The sequence below is a fragment of the Carya illinoinensis genome, chromosome 4 (genome assembly GCF_018687715.1).
Source record: "Carya illinoinensis cultivar Pawnee chromosome 4, C.illinoinensisPawnee_v1, whole genome shotgun sequence".
NCBI classification, from domain to species: domain Eukaryota; kingdom Viridiplantae; phylum Streptophyta; class Magnoliopsida; order Fagales; family Juglandaceae; genus Carya; species Carya illinoinensis.
Window position 1 is genome coordinate 11,290,602 of NC_056755.1, and position 19,697 is coordinate 11,310,298.

Here is a 19,697-nt window from a genome sequence, read left to right on the forward strand (position 1 = left end):
TTAAATCTTGGTAGCACAAAAGTAGGCCACAGTAACTTTGCTCTTGATATAAGTTAATATGAAGTGGACTCCATTAAGACCCCGACAGAGTTAAATGGATAGAACAACTTTTAGAAATGTAGTTTGTTAGCAAAGAATTGTATGAGAAGTTGAATGGGTGATGAAGATAGGAAAAATGCAGCTTCTTTCGCACTCCAGTACATACTAAAAACATACTGGAATGAGTAAGAATGGGGAGATATATAATCATGCTTGCAGGCATGATTATATCTATTGGTTCAGTACATTACTTATAGAAAGCATATGACTTATAACTAAGAAGCAAGCAGATTTCTTGCACAAGCATCTCATCTAGTGTCAACATTTTATGCGCATCGGTTCTATAAATGAGTATTGTCTACTGTGTAATTTCAAAATCTACTCCCAATAAATTAGAGGGAGGGCGCACGCAACGACATTAAAAAAGGCAGTCCAATTGTGTAGTATATGCATGGCCCTATAATTCCCAAATAACAAGTTTGTCACCTAGATGCTTGAATCATATCCTCAAAAGCAAAGAATTTTCATACCCTACTAACTTGTGTGGATTATGCATGCTAGCAAGGAAAAATAGAATGGCAAACAGAAAATATTGAACCACAGAACATATTAAAACAAAAGCTGACAAAGGAAATGCTTTATGAAAAATTCAAAACAAAGCAAAACAAAAAACAAACTGGAGACCAAATAGGTTAAAACAAATCCAATGGCACCCAGGGGAAAAAACCTAATCACTAAATTGAGATGGGAAAAACAGTATATTTAAACAAATAAAGCATCAGAAAGAACAAATTCATAGCACACAGTCAACCACTTTGTTATACAGCCATAATAATTCCCCTACATGTAGACTAGTAAGAGATGTTTATTGCATACAACCACCCGCTTAAATACAGTATTGTTGCAGCAAAAAAAGAAGTTTATCATGTTTTGAAACACAAATTGAATCCAAACAGTTTCAATAGAAGTAGGTGTAAAGGCATTGAATTGGTTAAGACTATGTTCATGAGTTAGATTAAAACCATAGGCATCTATAAAGACACTCACATGCCAAAGACTTATTCATCCAGTCCATTAAACAATATATAAAGTTTCTACAACAAATTTCCTGCTGAAAATCATACCAACAACAGTTTCATAACAGAGGGCCTACTGCATTACATTTCCACCCTGTTCAATGTCACACATTCAATTATGGATTCATCATTAGAATGTTATGGTTACAAGCTTCAAAGATAAAAAACCTAAGCTCCTGGAAACTGTACTAGCTCACCCGTTTCATACATGCTTGATCTCAAGTGCATTTGAAATAGAAGAGCTCTTGGAATGTGCTTCAACTAACAAAGCGACACCAGGTAAGAAAATAATGGAATAAAAGCAAAATTTAAATAATATATAATACATAAATAAATAAATAAAAAGGAAGAGAAAAAAGCATGCCTGGAAGTGAGAACTGAATGCTTGATCAAGCTAGAAAGGTGTTTTAACCCACAACTGGTTTTATTTCAGTTGGTAGAAACTGCCATAACCAAAAAGGGTCAGGGATTATTACCCTTTTTGGTAGTGGTATAGGAAAAAAGGACATTATTATGAGAATAAGCATTTCTATGGAAGGAAGATATATTATATAATATATACAAAGAAGCCACTAACACTAACAGCCTCAAATGAGTTCATAGGAAGGTAAATATTACAAAAACAGACTCAGATAAAAAGAGCAAAGGGCTAGTTAGCAATGACAAGCTTCAATTGTTAAGCAGGGTTGCTTAACTCACAAATAAGAATGTCTAAATCAGAAAACCGTGGATAGAAGAAAAAAGACTCCAAAACTTAAAAATTTATCAAACTCCCAAAGCTTGCCGATGGGTGAAAATGGAAAAAAAAGGAAGCAAGAATAATAGAGGGGAGACTAATATTCAGATTTGGGTTGCATAGTGTGGTCTTGGCAACTACAGAAGGATAGCAGGAAATAAAGCTGCAGAAGGCATTGCCAAAAATGCAATGTCACTTAAAAATCCATTAATGGATAATGAAAATGTCCCTAAGTGTATTACTGAAATTGTATTACAATAAGCTTTATATAGCATTTTCGAGCCAATAAAAAAGGTATTCCTGTCACCCTCTAACAATCATAAAGTACTTCAATTCAATTTCCAAAAAAATGCTATCTATAAAAGCAAGTATTCCGAATCATATGATGAAGATTCTACATCCATAGGTATTCAACATCTAGTACCTATGTGCTTCAGTAGCTCATATGTAAATACCAAACAGAAATATCCCTACTTAAGTAATCATGTTTATGTAAAAGTGCAGGTTTATTTGGCTGTCCATGTTGTGAAACTGATAAACATTCCAAACTTTCAACTTGACTTTCAGTTCCCTTTACTATTCTCCATGGCACCAAAACACCCACTGGATTAGTCTTAGATAATCAAAATATTATATCTTCTTACAGCCTACTAAACCAATCGGTTAAACCACATAGGTTTTTAGTCAGATACCCCTAAAATTACTCAAAATATTATTTGAGCAATTGCATAAAGCTATGTAGTGCATGAAATGTAACTGTGACGTGAGAAATAAGATTTTATAACAATTTAGTGCTGTGAAACTCACAACAATATTATTTCCTGGCACTTAACGAATGCCACACCAATTATGGACTATTAATGGATAAAAGAAAGTAAATGAACATTTTTTCAGTAAATTACTACTGAAAATGTTATGCGGTTCATAGAGTTTATGTCATGGTGGCAAAACTATTCAGAATAACTCGAAGATTAGAATATCATGAAATCATAGATAGAAAGCAAAGTAATCTGTCTCAAAGTTCGAAGTCAACATAATTAAACTGAAAAGACTTCAGATATGGAGGGATGTCAACCTCTCTTTTGCATCTTCAGCATTGCAAAAAAGGCAAACAACATGCCTAATGAGTCAACAACTCAAATCCCAGATAACATGGAAAAAGAAATGCTAGCATTAAGGCATTATGATAACAAGTTGGGAGGATAGTATTATTCAGTTTAAGATTTGTACACACAGATTCATCTTTACAATAATTTTTCAGAATCATCCAGGATATTTTTTCTTTATCATCATCATCATCATCAAATGCACTATTATTATTTACTTTTTGGATTATCTGAATGGGGCCCAATGCAAAATGACCAGACTTCTTGCAAGCATTACATAATATATAAATGGAATGACATGAGTGTAAACATTCCTATTAATTAATGCTACAAAATTATTCAAGGTGATTGGCTCTAGCTAAGAGCCAAGACGTACGGGTGCTTTCACTAATTTGTGTCAACTCCAAAAGTCTTCTGTTTGGAAAATATATGCAAACTTCTTCATACAATTTTATGCAGATAGAACTTCATTAATTAGTAGCAAAAGTTTTGCAGCTGAACTAGTAGCAAAACTTGCAGTAGAGACTATAACAGAGCTTGCAGTTTTGAAGATTTCTAGATTAGAGACAGTTAAATTTAACACCAATGATGGGCTGATGAACTGGTTATAAAAACTGAATTGATTCCTTCTAGTCCAGAGTGGATTTCAGATTTCATATATCAGATCCAAACTGCCACTATCCAACCTGTCAAGAAAATCAGACCACAAACTTGCAAAATCAGCATAACTCCCACGCCATTTCTTAACAGGACTATCTCTATCCCCCCACACATATGAAGCTACTGAACATTCCCACAATATATGTAAAACAGTAACTTCCTCCATATTATATATGGGACATTGAGAAGAATCTATAAAAGACCGAATTTCTTAACAAGGTTTGAGCATTGCAATTGCTAAATCAGATTAAGTAGCGACTGCAGAGATGTCAATGTGCAGACAAGATAAAAGGGACTGGTGCAAAGTTGCCTTTGTGCAATAATATTAGTTTCTTCTCCCAAAAACTAATAAAAACAACACATTAGTTGACAATAATGTACATCAGCAAAGACCTCAATAAGATTTAATAAGTTCAACTTTTTGAGCTGTCAAAGTGCATATCTGACTATAGGGGAAGCTAGTGTATAAAAATATTTAAGCAATTGCCATGGTTTTTAAAAAAGCCGAACCTCTTACACAAGTTTCTCTAGAGTGTTACTTCATGTCAAGGTCCATCATACCATACTCAACTTGGTAATCATTTCATAGTATTAGGCTAATGTTTCTGATATATAAATATCCAGTCTATATGTGCACACATACTTGTGATTTAAATGCTTAATTAATAGACCAAGCATTACTTTGAGGTGCACTTTCTATAGAGTCAAATACTGCATCAAAGGGAGAGAATATAAGCTTCCAATGAATTCAGTCAGTCCTCTCAATGATGGCATTCCTTTGACATTTTCCAGCAAATGTTTTATGAAAAGAAAAAGTAAATAGAGGTGTTTAGAAGATAATGTGACTATCAGCATTATAAGGATGGTAAGCAATTACATGCACATCAATAAAAATGATGGTATGCAAATAGTGGAAGACTTGTATGTCTTCCCCAGCATTACCCCTAATTTCTTGTGAAGTGATGAGTGGAACAAAATTAGGTAGATGATGATAAATAGATTCCATTAGCAAGTGGAATGTTAACAAATCTATATAGAACGTGGACTTCTAGATAGATTTGTCAATATTGGACTACCTATCTTAAAGTCTAAATAATAATAAAATGAGCACAAGTTGCATGCATATTTGCTTCAATTTTTTTAATATGTTACAAATAGAGTTCACATATTAGTTAATAAATTAGTTAAATAAATTAGTAGTTAACCAGCCAATAAAAACTGAAGTTTCTTTTTAATGATTGACATTGTTGCTCTAAATGAGTCCAACATTTCCTCTAACTGGCTCTTTGAGTGGGTAGGTAAAAACATTTTGTAAGATTAGAAAGCTAATAAATTCAAGCAAAAACAACGGCCAACAGAAAAATAAATGAAAATAGTAGGTAAAGGATATTAAATAGCATGCACTTAAAGTAGGCAAAAAGGGCTCCCCTTTAGCGTGTATGCATATGTGCAGACACACTTTAAGAACAGGTTAGGCTCCACAAATGCATTAGCATAATCTATAAAACGGTATCATCTTGGAAGTCATTATTTTATAAATTAATAAAAAGAATCAAGAGATAATGTCGACAAATGGAAGTTGCATTAACATGATACATTCAACACTCAATCATTGGCCAATTTGAAGTAAGAAATGGTTTAGAAGTCAAACAACAGAAGCATGCATGAGAGAACAAAACATGTAAATGGAAAATGCAAACAAAAGTGTTTGCAGATGGTGTTTTATAGCTACATGTGAAGGAGAGTAAAATCCACAATGAGGGTTATACCTAAGGCCATTATTTCTAAATTATATGGGACGATCCAAAAGGCTAAGTAACAGAAATGAGTGCCTACATTGCCAATTGGCAACCATCATACGACTCCAGACATATAAGCAGAAGAAAGGCAGACTAAATGGTGATAGAACATTCAAATGCGCATAACTAATAATGTTTAATTGAAGGAGTAGCTTAATACAAACTATAGGTTCACCAAATTGTGAAAATGACATTGATAAATAAATTTTCACCTTCAATCAAATTACTTTCGCAATAAAAGAGTATTTACATAAACCCAGGCTACCATCCTATCAATCACAACAGTCGAAATTAGAAGTACTAAGTTCATTATGAAAATGCTAATTAAAAAGCCACTGCAATTATCAAACGGCAATCAAGCAACTGAAGATAATTATAACCATGCAGCAACTGATAAAAGGGAAGAACTATATCTGATTACACTAGGATGTTCTGAAAGAATGTAATCATACTGTCGGTGATGGAGGCAGGAGCCCAAGCAAGCACAAAGCGTATAACAAATTGGAACTAGGGATATCGACGCCGAACCCTTGCACGCTACTCTGCAACCAATCAAACAGGAAACTTCATGGGTTAGATAACAAGAAAACAGTACCTCACTTCGTTATAACTGACATGTTAGTTAAATATATATCCAAAACAAACATTTTCGAGAACTATTAGAGAAACAATAAAGGTACAAAAATATATATAGTCCAGTTTTAATCTCCCAAAAAAAAATTGTATTTTAGTCAACAAAATGGAAAAACCCCTATAACAGACCACTAAGATTAAAGATTCAATCAGATCTCAGTCAAGGCATCAAGAAGAACAAAATATATAGAGGGTTCAGGTTTGATCAAGATATCCACCCTATAAATTGCAAGAACCAAAATTTTGAAGCCAAGAGAAGAAAGTGAAGAAATGAAAAGAGACGGCATGCCGGTGAAGAAGGAGAGAAAAACAGAGGCAAGTAGTAGAATGGTGAAGAATAGCTGGTAAACCGGATCTTCACTCAGCATTTCAAGCAATAATCAAAGATACAACGACAACAACTCACAACTTAACCGAATCAAAAAAACAATTATAAAAGTTTCTCACATCTGCCATGTCCCAGACTATTGGCATTATATAAATTTTTTAAGTATATAAAATGCCATGAAATACTATCGTGTGATTTAAACACAAGAAATACGGCTTTATCCCTTCATCTTACATCTCAACAAATTAAAGCCTCACAAACAGAGAAATATAGCATAACAAGGGCAGCAAAAAACCAAAAAATGAAAGCTTGTTTACCTAACCGTAGCTTCCATGCACGAATTGTTGATTGCTCACAGTAAAGGGAGCTGAAACATATGAGAGATTTTTGTAAGGATTAGTGAAGGGAAGGGGATGACCTAGTAGAGACAACTAGGGTCCAGAAAATCTGCCGATACTACTGCAAATCGAAGGTAGCAAAATCAATTGGAAAGCTGGATTGTGCCGTCATCGTCAACGACGATTCAGTGGTTGCTGGTTCATCACAGATGGATTACAGCAACTGTTGCATTTACAATATTTGATGAGAAGTAGGAATTTTCGGAGCTAGGGCTATGGGTTTCGCCCAAAATATGGTATGGAAAAAGAATGTAAGAAGAGGGTCAACTGACGAGAAGAGAGGAAAAAGGTCCCGCGGGTGCTAAGTAGGGGCTATTTATATAACTCGGCTATAATGACGACTTTTACTTGTCACAAAAGGATTCAATGATTTATTAATGGAAACCACCTTCAGTGACGACTGCATGTCATTAGAACAAACACAAAACGTAAAGAATTTGACTTATTGTGACAAACAAATTTGCGGTGGATATTTGTTGCTGAAAATACCCATCTTTATTGACAATTTCATTTGATAGTTTTGGAGACGAGAATTTTGTGAGAAAACATATGTATTAGCAGTAATTTTTCTTCTGCGAGAAAAAAAATTGTGGCAAAAAGCTGAATTTGTTGTTACATCATTAGATACTGGTTTGTTAACTAGATTTCAATCATTCATGCAAATTGGATATGAGAAATATTAGATATTAAATCACTCAATTGAAAAAGTAGATTATACCAGCACAAATATGCACAGTTGGTCCATTCTCAAACTCAAAATCATAACCAACATACATAGAAACCTCATTTGTGCATTACGCCTACCAAAACAACATATGTATGCTGGAACATTTTGGAATGAATGTAACTAATGATAGAATAGCATAAGTTATAGTGATAGATGCTACAGCTGTTGGGGCTGTATCAAATTCATACAATAATGGATTGAGGTCAATTCCATAAAAAGCATTAACTTTGTTTGGTGAACTTCAATCTATTGATGAAAAAGAAAACATTCAAAAAACTTCAACGCTAACCCAATTAAGATGTGATAAATAAATGCAATACTAGTGAGTAGCTCTCTTTAGCTAACATCCAAATTATTGGCCTTGATCCCCTTGGATCCCCTCTCTAAAATAATTAAAATAAAAAAGTCATTGAACATGTACTGGTTAGACAGGGAGAAAGAGAAAATACTTATCCTTTTTTTAATTTTTATTCAGTTGTTTAAGGCAAGGTACCCTATGTTGATAAGGTAATTTTAGTATACCAATATGATCCTAGTGTATAATCTTCTCTTTAGTGCTGTCAGTAGCGTATTATGGGTGTCTAACCATGGTCATCTACAGCTTATTGGTCCCCCCCTCCCAAATGACAAAAAATAATGGATTGTTAAGGGATGATCTTGTAAAGTCTGTTCCCCTTTGGGTCAAAAATTGATTTTTAGTGTTTATGAAACCGAAGTCACTAGCTCATCACAAATGATTCTTTCTGGTTCATAATAATATTTTCCACTTTCTAAAAACAAAGAAAAAAAATTGTACAAGAGTTTAAGCAATATATAATATAATTATTTCCACAGGCATCCTTTGTGTTTTTTCAAATCAACTAATCATACTGACCATATACAGAATTCACAGCCTTTTGTACCCAAATGAATCACTCCCATAACTACAATTGAAAACTAGTGGGGTAACTAGATCACAACTTTCCCATCTCATTACTAAAGTCTGAAACTAGCAAAAAAACCAGCAGGGGAATACTCAGCTTGTCTAAATACGCATGTCGAGTTTTGGGGCCAGGATGGGAAAAAAAGTTTGGTAGTACCAATACCAGAGCAGCTTATTACACTTATCAGATATTAAGGGTCAGGTTAGGTTAATAAGTCTCTTTAATTTACCAAATGAGTTGCAAAAGAATAAAATGTTAGTAATATGAGAAATTAGGCCCTGCAGTCAAGTCTTCTCCACCCACAATACCATAACCAGCAACACCCCACATCTCACACAATCCATATAGCAACCCAAATAGCCACACTACCAAGTTTTCTCCGCCCATAACACTCCAAAGCATAGGCTATTACACATCAATGTAACCAAGAAGTCAAAACACTAATGTTTCTTACACAACCAGAACCAAAGCAACTTTCTAAATGGTACTAATGTACAAGTCACAAAAACAACAGTATAAATACGAAACTGGTTAATGGACTTTCTTACCCAAATTTTGTTGTAGTGAATACAGTGAAATCAATAGTGAAAATAAGGGGCTACTTATGATGGTTCCTACATTTATGATGGTGCACGATGGGGTAGACCGAATCGTGCAACTGGTGCGGCGGCTCGACAACTGGAACGAATGGGGATGAGAGAGAGAGAGAGAGAGAGAGAGAGAGAGAGAGAGAGAGAGAGAGAGAGAGAGAGAGAGAGAGAGAGAGGTTCTGGGCAGCGTTCAACGGTGACACCCATGTGCGTGTGCTCGAGGTGGCTACTGCTCACGGCGGCTCTATGGTCGCTGGCAGTGGTTGGTGCGAGAGACGGGGAGGGGGGAAGACAAGGCAGGGTCACGGGCAGGGGGCTTGTGGGTGTATGCGCAGGAAGGGAAAATAGGTGAGGGGCAGGGGAAAGAAGAAGGTAAAGGGAAAAAGAAAGTAAAACGGGGAGAAGGTTGTTCGGGGAGAGACATGAAAAATAAAAGGGAGAAGATTTAAGTTTTATATTTTGAACTTTTGTGTGGTGGAGTAAATTGCAGCAAATAATTAAATTTAACTCTATTAAAATTAGTGGCAACTGAATGTCGTTGTAAAATATTAAGAAAGTGTCGAAATTGACTTTTAATAGTTATAGCAAAAGGCCGAATATGTTGTAGTGGATAGAGTGTAGAGTCAAGGTTCAAACTCATGACCTCTATTGTAACTTGTGATACTATGTGAAATTACCAAATTTCATTTATCTCAAAAGCTTAAACTAATGAAAAAAGATAGATTTTATTGTTTACCTTATATCTTAACAATAAGTATCTCTATTGCCAAGTGACAACTAGTTTCTGTCATGAACATATTAATCGATATATATCATGTATATATATATATATATATGTATAAAACATAGTTTCAAATCCCATTGCTACTAAAAAAACATGAATAAAAGAACAATATTCATGCAATTTTGTAATGCCTCTACAGCTCGAGGTGCTCGAATTGTCCTTTAATGCTCCATCCAAATTCATTTTTTGATTTTGTCCCCGGGAGGAGGAACCCATTTAATCAGAAATGGCCTCATTGTTTTATTAGAACAATCATAGCTAGCATTAACATTAGAGTTAAAAACGAATAAAAAAAAGGTTTTGGCATTTTGTTTGGAATACTGAATATAGGAGATACATATAATTTATGATAAATACAAATCATAGGTATAGTAGTCATGAGTCAAGCAGGATATCATGTTTGATTCTAGCTATTGATCATGCATGAAAAAATAATTGAAAATTCTTGGTATATTGTGATGACCCGCTTTTACGTGTATTTTCAATGAAGGGTTGTTTTTAATTTAATTATTATATTAGTTTATTTATTTTAAATTAATGTGTTTTAATTGGTTTTTAATTTATTTGAGGTGGTGTTTAATTTATTTTAGTTGTTTTACGGTTTTTAATATCGTTTTCGGCGGATCTGTTTTTGGTTTCCGGAGTGAGGATTGGACCTCATTTCTTTTCTTTTCTCTTTTTCTTTTTTCCTTTTCCTTTTTCTTTTTCTTCTTTTATTCTTTCCTTCCCGGTTTCTCTCTCCCCGCGCAGCTCTTCTCTCTTTTCTCCTTCCCATCGCCGCCCCTTTGACCGCCCAGTTCTCCGCCGTCCGGCCACTCTTTAGTGCACCACCACCACCATTCTCTTCTCCTTCCACCAGAGATCATCCCCACCAATTTTCAGAGCCATCGGACCAGCCGTTAGCCTCCGCAAGCCGCCGAAAGTCGCTGCACCTGCTCTGTTTTTGCCCCTGTCGCCGGTTGCTTTCGCAGCCCAGAACCGCCGCTCGCTGGCGGCGTGGCCTACACCACCCACCCAGTTTTCTTCCCCTCTCACCGGTGAACATCCCCACCAAGTTTCACCTCCATCCGAGCCACCGTTAGCCACCACGAGCTCCTCCAAGCCATACGGTTTTTCACCGTTTCCAGCGCCGTCGCACCACCTCCGGCCGCTATCTTTTCACAGCTTCTTCCCCTACCTCTTGCCGACCTAAACCACCCATTTCTGACCTCGATCCGTTGCCGGAGCAGCTCCCACGAGGTCAACTCCGTTCAACCCCTTTTTGGCCTTCGACCGCCATTTCCACCACCACCCACGGCCAAAACTCATTTCTCTTAATTTCATAAATATTTCAAGGCCATTTCCTATCAATCCCGAGCCTTGGTTTGTCCCCGTTCAAAAGTGGATATTTTACAACCCACGGCCACAATGAAATTTCACTGTCACGTTGCTTTCCTTCCGCCGTTTGCAATGCCGTGTGTTTTCTAAAAATACCATATAGCGTTGTAAGTATTTTCCAAACCCTACTTTTAGATTTAAATATATTTTGCTCTTTCAATAATTAATTGTTTTTGATTGGCTGATTCCAGACTGAGTCCGAGGAGTTCGGGGGTCGGATGGATTGAGGACGGAGTGCTTGGTTTTGCTTGTTTGTGTTTGCTTGATTATATGTGCTATGAGGCGTGAGTTGCATATTGTGTTTATGTGCATATTGTTTTAATCGGGAAAATTCCGTTTTATTGGCGTAAATGGTTTTTTGGTGCGTGTGCCTCACGAGCCCAAGCCGGGATGAGTTATTATCTCGGTGGAGCTCCTCTGGTCACTCGGGAGTGGATAAAACTGAGTGACATCCCCTTGCGACAACCGGATCGTACGATACGGTAACGCTGTCGTGTCGACTCCGTGGTCCTAGAGTGGCGGGGACTAGAGGATGGCCTGGCTAAGTACGCGCGAGGCGCGAGTCTGGGCATCGCTCGTTTAGGTGTCACATGCGTAATCGTTACCTGTGATGTGGCACAAAGCCAGGGTATACGGGTGATCCCTAGGGGAGATCATGGTGCATGCATAACCGGATTATTTTTATGGTTTTCGGATGTGGGCCATTTTCTAGGAAAATGGCGATGTTTGGTTTCCGAGATTTTTGATCCATTTTCTGGGAAAATGGTGGTTTGGGCCATTATCTGGGATAATGGCGAGACTTGGTTTTAAGGATATGTTTTTGTGGGCCAAATGGGTTTTTGGCGTGCGTGTAAAAGTTATGTTTTATGGCGCATGTGCATTGGTTTTTATTTCATGTATATTGTTTGAGTTTTATATGTTTTTATCTAGTGGTGTTTGGAGTTTACTTACCTGCGGCACCATTTTTGGTACCGTAGATTTTAGTGCAGAGATCGAGGATGAGGAGGAGGAGGCTGAGCCCGAGGATGCGGCTTCGCCGGGGTGCTGATGTTACGTTTTGTATTTAGTTTAAAATTATATTTGTGTCTTATAATATTTATTTATGTATTTTTTGAATAGTTTTGTATTAAACAAGAAAAATTTTGGTACTTAGTTATTGACTTGCTTTTCGCTGCGTATTTCTCGTGCACATTCGTCGCTTTTTCACACATTTGGCACTCGTCGATAGGATGATGACCCGTGATGTCATCATCCGGACATCTCGATTTTCCCGTATTCGTGCGTGGGGATTTGGGGGCGTCACATATATACTCACCTATATATAGTGTTGAGAAATGGTCTAAAAGAAGAAATTCGAGAAATTAATTTAATAACTAATGTGGATTTATGTAATACATCAAATTATATAGTTATTTTTATTACAAAATATATTTGACACATTACATCAAACATTCCAACTTGTTGATTTTTTTCCCTATAGTTCTCTCTATAGACTTATAATTAATCTAGGAATAATACTACCTACAGTTGTGAAATATGCAAATGCTGTACAATCACTTTAAAAAAAAAAGTAGAGTCCACTATTAAAAAATTAATTTCTTATAATGTGGATATCATATTTATATATTTTTTTCAAAGTGATAGCACGGTATATGAGCACTGACGACCGCAACTATCATTTATTTTAATCTAAAGCACTTGGTTTTTATATTCTTTTATCTGTCTTTTGATTTAAATAGAACTTGATTATACTTTCTCTTTGAAAATGTTATTTTTCATTATAAATTTTATCATCTTCCGAACTGCATCGATCACATTAATTAGTGTGATTAAAAATAATAAAATATAAGATATTGTAGTGTAGCATTAATTTTGTTTGAATGGTACTGGCACTAAATATTAATTAATAGGGGTACGTATATACGTATAATAGTACTGTATCAAAGCCGGATTAAATTCTGTCCATTCACTACCCTTTTTGAGAAACGACCTCTTCCACTCTTCAAGGTGAGATTATAAAGAGTTAACCAAGTCTGACTCCTTGTATCTCTCCCCTTCCTTCGCATCTCTTGTCCTCTCTCTCTCTCTCGATTTGCAAGCAAGCTGTGTGTTAAATTATATATATATTTGTTTCCTCCAATTAAAATAAAATTGGGTTTGGAGGATTGTTTTTGTTTTCCTTGTTTAAACAGAGACGACAGAGAGATGATCAAGAGTTTTGTTTAAAAATGGGTCGTGTGAAACTCCCAATTAAGAGAATAGAAAACAATACGAATCGACAAGTCACCTTCTCCAAACGTAGAAATGGACTCGTTAAAAAGGCTTACGAGCTTTCCATTCTTTGTGACATTGATATTGCTCTCATTATGTTCTCCCCCTCTGGCCGTCTCACTCACTTCTCTGGCAAGAGAAGGTACGTCGTCGACGTACTTCTGCATTTTCTTTACTTAATAAATATTTCGTTCATGCATGCCTCATGCCTGCCTTTTTGTTACCCTACAATCAATCAATATATTTGCCTATATCTCTTTTAATTCTTTAATATTATCTCATATATTCCGGACTTCGTTGATCAGCGATCTCTGTCGTCTCAGTACTACTTCAATGCATGTATTTTTCTGCAGGCTTGTAATTAATTTCCTCTATTTTTTTCATTCTGGCAATTAATTTACTGGTTTTTATTTTTTATTTTATTTTGTTCTTCCAACAGAATCGAGGATGTGTTTACACGTTACATAAATATGCCCGATCATGATAGAGGAGGGTATGGATGATATCGCACGATTGATCGATATCCTTTAAAGAAATTCCTTGCTTTTTATTTTTTTATTTATATAAAAATAAATTGTTGATAAATATTTCCCTTTTATTGCAGAGTTGTTCAGAATAGAGAGGTAACATATTAAATAATGACAAAAAAAATACACAAAAAAATAGTGTAAGAAAGCAGTTTACTGATCTTGCAAATCGTATTATATATATATGTTCAGTAATAATCATCGTATCCATGCAGTTTTTACTCGGAACCCTAAAGAAACTCAAGACCGAAAATGGCATAGCCCTTCAACTTGCCAAGTATGATCTCTTAATTCTCTCCTCTCCCTTATATATTATATATGCGATCGAGGATTTCATTGGGATGTACTTCTTCATTGATTATTTCTTTTTCTTTTTTCACTTATATACAAACTTCTTCAAACAGTCCTGCGGAAAATGATTCTAATCATGTTGAGGTAAAATACTAGAATTGTAATACTATATATATATATATTGTCGTTATATAGCCATATGTTTATATGCATGTGTGTGTGTATATATATGTATATATAATTTGTTGATTTCGTCTACTGGATGCTTGTATATATAGGAACTCAGAAAAGAAATTAGCAATTTGCAACATCAGCTTCACACGGCCGAGCAGCAGTTAAGGTTAGAGAAATCTTTCTTGTTATAATCTATATATCTCCACCAAATTAAGTGTTATTATATTCTTGAGCCGGTATGTACGTAGAGTACACCATTCACATTATTTAACTGAAAATATTTGATTTATAATATTTAAATTTTAAAATTTATCTTTAAAATCAAATTATGATATCACGTAAGCATGCATTCTCGATCTCTTAAGTGAGTCTTACACATCAATTTGAAAATATATAATATTTGTTTTTCAAAATTAATAAGTAATGGTACAATTTTGGTTCGATTTGTGAGTAATAATTTCCTTGGTTACTAAATCGATCGAGTGTTGATAAGGATTTTTGAGCCGGACCTTGTGTTGCCGAAATCGATGGAGGAACTCGAATCGTGTGAGAATAACCTTTTGGAGGCCTTGAGGCGTATCAAGCAAAGAAAGGTACCGGATGGAGCTAGCCTACCCCTAATTGTTTTCTACAATATTGGGTTCTTAATTAGTAGTAGTACTGCTTATTATATATGCATTCCAAAAATTGCAACAATTAACGTACGTACGTACCCATTTTCTTAATTTCTTCGTGCAGGAAGACCTAATTAGTAACCATTTATCTACATATCATGACCCATCCAGTGTGCAGGTAATAATCTTAATTAAGATCATGAGCTCCATTATTCAGAGTTTCATTTACATGCTATTGAACTACGTACTTTTCCATCATGCTTTAATTTTGAAGAGTTATATATATATGTTGTATATATATTACACGCTCATCATATCACTCCCGTTACACCGTACACGTACGGTATTGGCCGTGCATGTATTGACAAGAATATATACTGTTATATAAACACAATAGAATGCATGACATAAGTAAGATATATGAGAATATAGTATACAGTTTTGTATTTTGTGGGTTACGAGGTCTCATTCTACTCATATTTTACAAAAAAAAATTAAATTAAAAAATTTAAGAATTATTAATATTGTTGCATTTTTTAAAATACTCCTTCATGGTTAATTGTAAGAATTCTCAAGATGATTAAACGCAGATGTACTTGGACACGCAAGATCATGGGGTAATACCGACGTCTTTTGAAAATGAGGCTGTGAACTGGTTGCCAGAGAATAATGGACACAACCCGACCCAAATTTGCGTAGGATCTGAATCATCTTGTATCCCTCTCCGGTAATTAATTAAGAAATTAATTCACATAAACTGTGTTTTCTTAATACTTTTCGAATTAATCATGCAGGCTTTGCATGTGTATATATGTTTTCGAATTCAATTATATATATATATATATAATACTTTGATGATGTTCATGATCAGGAACCAATCCTCGACGGAGATTTATAATCAGGACGTGTGTAATGCCACAAATATAAATATGGAGCCTGCATGCAACATGGGAGCACCTGGGTGCCACATCGGCAATATCAATCCAGGAAGTACTCATGATCATGATGATCATGATGATGGCTTACCGTCTTGGCATCATTCCTTCACTGCAAGCGAGCTCCTCTCTGCCTTGATGCCCCAAACATCCTTCCAGTTTCCTCCCATGAAGCAGGTAAGTTTCTTTTAATTTCGTACATGATGAGAATAGAGAAAGCATCTATTTAGAAATGTTATTATAAGTTAACATGACTTGATATAATATGTACGTACGCGGACTCTATTTATAGTAGAAGGGAGTTTATAATCTGACTTATTATATTGAATTGTACCAGTTTGTAAGATTTGTACTATTGTAAAATTTCTTTGTAACTGATCAAATATTTTTATTGTGAAAAAAAAAATCTCTAAACTAGGTTAAATCAGGTTTAGGCCAGTTAATGTTAGTATTATGTATCAAAATACCAAAAAAGAAAAAGAACAAAAAGAACAATGAAATAGTACTTCTGTGATTGTCTGCAGGAAATTGCGGGAACAAGCCTTTCATCAATGATGTCGCACCAACAGACCGTAGAGACTGCATCAAACTGCCCACCAGGGCCACCAATGCAATCCAGCGACGAAGATAATGCAAACTATGACAACACGCTGCATGCCTTAGATTGATTATCATGTAGATCAGTGACAACAATGAATTAATATTCTTGAGTACTACCACTACTATTTATATATAGTAATGTTGTTTTTAGTTGTGTCACATGCATTTGTACTTGCAAATTAAAGAGGACTTTTTCTTTCCACATCCTCCCCTTTCTCTCATGCAGCCATGCTGCAATTAATTAAATGATGATGATGATGATTATTATTATTATTATTATATGCGCTAAAATAAATTTTTTTATTTGTGACTAATTATTTTATGTTAAAATGATTATTTTATACTAAAATGAGTCTAATTATTCTCATTACAAATAATCATTCTTATCACAAATAACATATCATAAAGCTCATTTTTCTTATAGCAATGGTCGGTGATCAGATTATGAGCTAGGCTAAATCAAAGTTGATTATGAGCTAGGCTAAATCAAAGTTCTGTGCTAGCTATCTACCTCTTATAAGAAGTTGAGTACTATTTGTTAAGCTACTATTTGCAGCTCAGTCCATGTATGGAGCAATAAACATATCTACACCATCTAATAGCACAGAGACCACTCAATCTCATACTCAAAAACTTGATATATAGTTACAACACATGTTTATTTGTAATTTATAATTTAATTACTAAATAGGATTAGAGTTGTATTGTAACTTATCATCTCTAACTCTACTTATCAATTCAAGTTTATAAAATCACAAGATAGTCAGCAATAATTTCAAGCCGCCACACTCAATTCCTTTGCTTTCTTTACATGATTTCCTGAGCCAAAAAGCTTTACTGCTCTCACAATCCTACAATGGTTGCTTCCGCCTCCCTAGTTCCAGCTTTCCAAACTCCCAAGCTTGCACCTTTGATCTCTATCAAATTAAATTACTCCAATTATCTCCTATGGATTTCTCAATTCCTTCTAGTAATCTGTAGTCATAACCATAACCTTATGGGGATTGTCGATGGGAGTGAGCCATGCCCATCAAAGTTTCAGGTTATTACTAATGGCAAACGAACCGATTCTCTCACACCAGAATTTGTTCTCTGGTATAAAATGACCAATTTTTGTTAAGCTAGCTCAATGCTACTGTTTGAGAATGTGTTGTCCCTCGTTTATGGTCTCAACTCTTCTAAGCAAGTTTGGAACCTCTTTGCCTCTTGATATGCATCGCAATCCCGTTCTTGGGTTTCCCATCTGAAGCTACAACTCCAATCCATGCGACAAGGTTCTAAATCCTGTAGTAACTTCTCACAGCTTGCCAAAACTTTATCTGATCAATTGGCCATTATGGGGAAGCTAGCTATTGATGATGATCTTATCACCAATATAATCAGTGGTTTGAACTCCTATTACCATGCCTTTGCCACTTCTTATTCTTTTGCTACTTGAAATGCTTCTATCTCTTTTGATGAATTTCAGACTGAACTCTTGAATTTTGAAATATTGCTTGTTAACAATTAGTCATCTGGTAATAATACTGATGCTGGGATATTTGCTTTATTTTATCAAAAGAAAAGCAACCCTACCACAAGTAGCATTGCAATGGTTTTGCTAGGCCATCACATTCTCAACAAAACCCACTCAAGTGGTCTTCCAACTCAAAGTTAACACAGCATTCTCCTAAAGATGATAGACCTAATCCACCTCATGCACCATGTCAAATATGTGGTAAAAATGGGCACTGGGCTTTTGATTGTTTTCATTTTATGAATTTCTCTTATCAGGGATGACATCCCCCTTCTCAACTGGTTGCAATGGCTGCTAAATACTCAGACATAGGAAAAGAGTAGACCTGGTTAGCTGATAGCAGTGCCAACTCCCACATCACCTCTGATCTGCAGAACTTAACACTCAGTGAACCTTATACTAGTGGTGAGGAAGTCGCAGTTGGTAATAATAATTGTTTGCCTATCACCTCCATTGGTTCCTCTGTAGTTCATAACTCCTTTACATCCTTTCATTTAAAAGATGTTTTACACTGTCCCTCAGCTGCATCTAACCTTTTATCTATTCAAAAATTTTGTGAAGACAATCATTGTTGGTTTGCTCTAACATCTAAATTTTTGTTGTGAAGGACTATCTCACAGGGCATATTCTTTTACAAGGGCCAAGTAAGAACGGCTTATATCCACTTCATTTTCCCACCTCCATCAATAGAGCTCGCTTCTACACAGTCTTCCTTGGAGTCATCACTAATTCTTGCACATGGCATCATCGACTAGGGCATCCTACCTCTTCAATTTTAAGTTTGTTAAAATCTCAAAGTCTTGTTTTTGTCAAGGGTCATGTTCATTATCATTCTATATGTGATTCATGTCAACTTGCCAAGAGTAAGTCTCTTCCATTTTCTCTATCTACTAGAATGTCCATTGTTTCTCTTGAAAAAATACATCTTGACATTTGGTGTTCTCCTATTAAATCCTTGAGTGGCTAAAAGTATTACATTACATTTATAGATAACTTCTCTCGCTTCACATGGATGTACCCTCTTCACAATAAGTCTGAAGCTTTAAATACTATACTGAACATCAATTTGATACAAAAATAAAGTCCTTTCAATCTGATGGCATTGGTGAATTTATTTCAACATAATTTGAACAATTCCTCACCTCTAATGATATTATACATCACATCTCATGTCCATACACCTCTCATCAAAATGGTGTTGCTGAGAGGAAACATTGCCACATAGTGGAAATAGGTTTAGCACTTCTTGCTCATTCCCATCTCCTTACTACCTTTTGGGTCGAATCATTTAATACTATAGTGTATCTTATAAATCTAATGTCAACATCTCTACTACAAAATAGATCTCCCTACCAGGTTCTCACTACCAAAATTCAAGATTATTCTATTATAAGAACATTTGATTGTGCTTGCTACCCTCTTCTTAAGCCATATAATACTTAAAAACTTCAATTTCATTCCATACAAAGTGTTTTTGTTGGCTACAATGCTAATCATAGGGGGTATCGATGTTTAGACCCTATGACTCAGAGTCTATTTCAGCAGAAGTGTTGTATTTAATGAACAACTCTTTCCTACTCACCAATATGCTTG

At 35.4% G+C, this 19,697-nt stretch overlaps 1 protein-coding gene across 1 annotated transcript; it reads left to right on the forward strand.

Moving 5' to 3' along the window:
* The first annotated feature begins 13,328 nt into the window (after positions 1–13,328).
* LOC122308103 (agamous-like MADS-box protein AGL104) lies at positions 13,329–16,864 on the forward strand. The gene is made up of 11 exons (XM_043121276.1): positions 13,329–13,589; positions 13,887–13,940; positions 14,052–14,070; positions 14,190–14,251; positions 14,379–14,409; positions 14,544–14,605; positions 14,933–15,032; positions 15,178–15,231; positions 15,644–15,780; positions 15,925–16,165; positions 16,513–16,864. The coding sequence occupies exons 1-11, from the start codon at positions 13,405–13,407 to the stop codon at positions 16,654–16,656; spliced, it is 1,089 nt and encodes a 362-aa protein (XP_042977210.1). The 5' UTR covers positions 13,329–13,404; the 3' UTR covers positions 16,657–16,864.
* Positions 16,865–19,697: the final 2,833 nt, after the last annotated feature.

Excerpts from the sequence above, each read along its gene's own strand:
- LOC122308103 (XM_043121276.1), top strand. The coding sequence starts at position 13,405 with ATGGGTCGTGTGAAACTCCCAATTAAGAGAATAGAAAACAATACGAAT. Across the intron at positions 14,606-14,932 it reads ACGGCCGAGCAGCAGTTAAG|GATTTTTGAGCCGGACCTTG; the intron begins GTTAGAGAAATC and ends AGTGTTGATAAG. Across the intron at positions 16,166-16,512 it reads AGTTTCCTCCCATGAAGCAG|GAAATTGCGGGAACAAGCCT; the intron begins GTAAGTTTCTTT and ends GATTGTCTGCAG.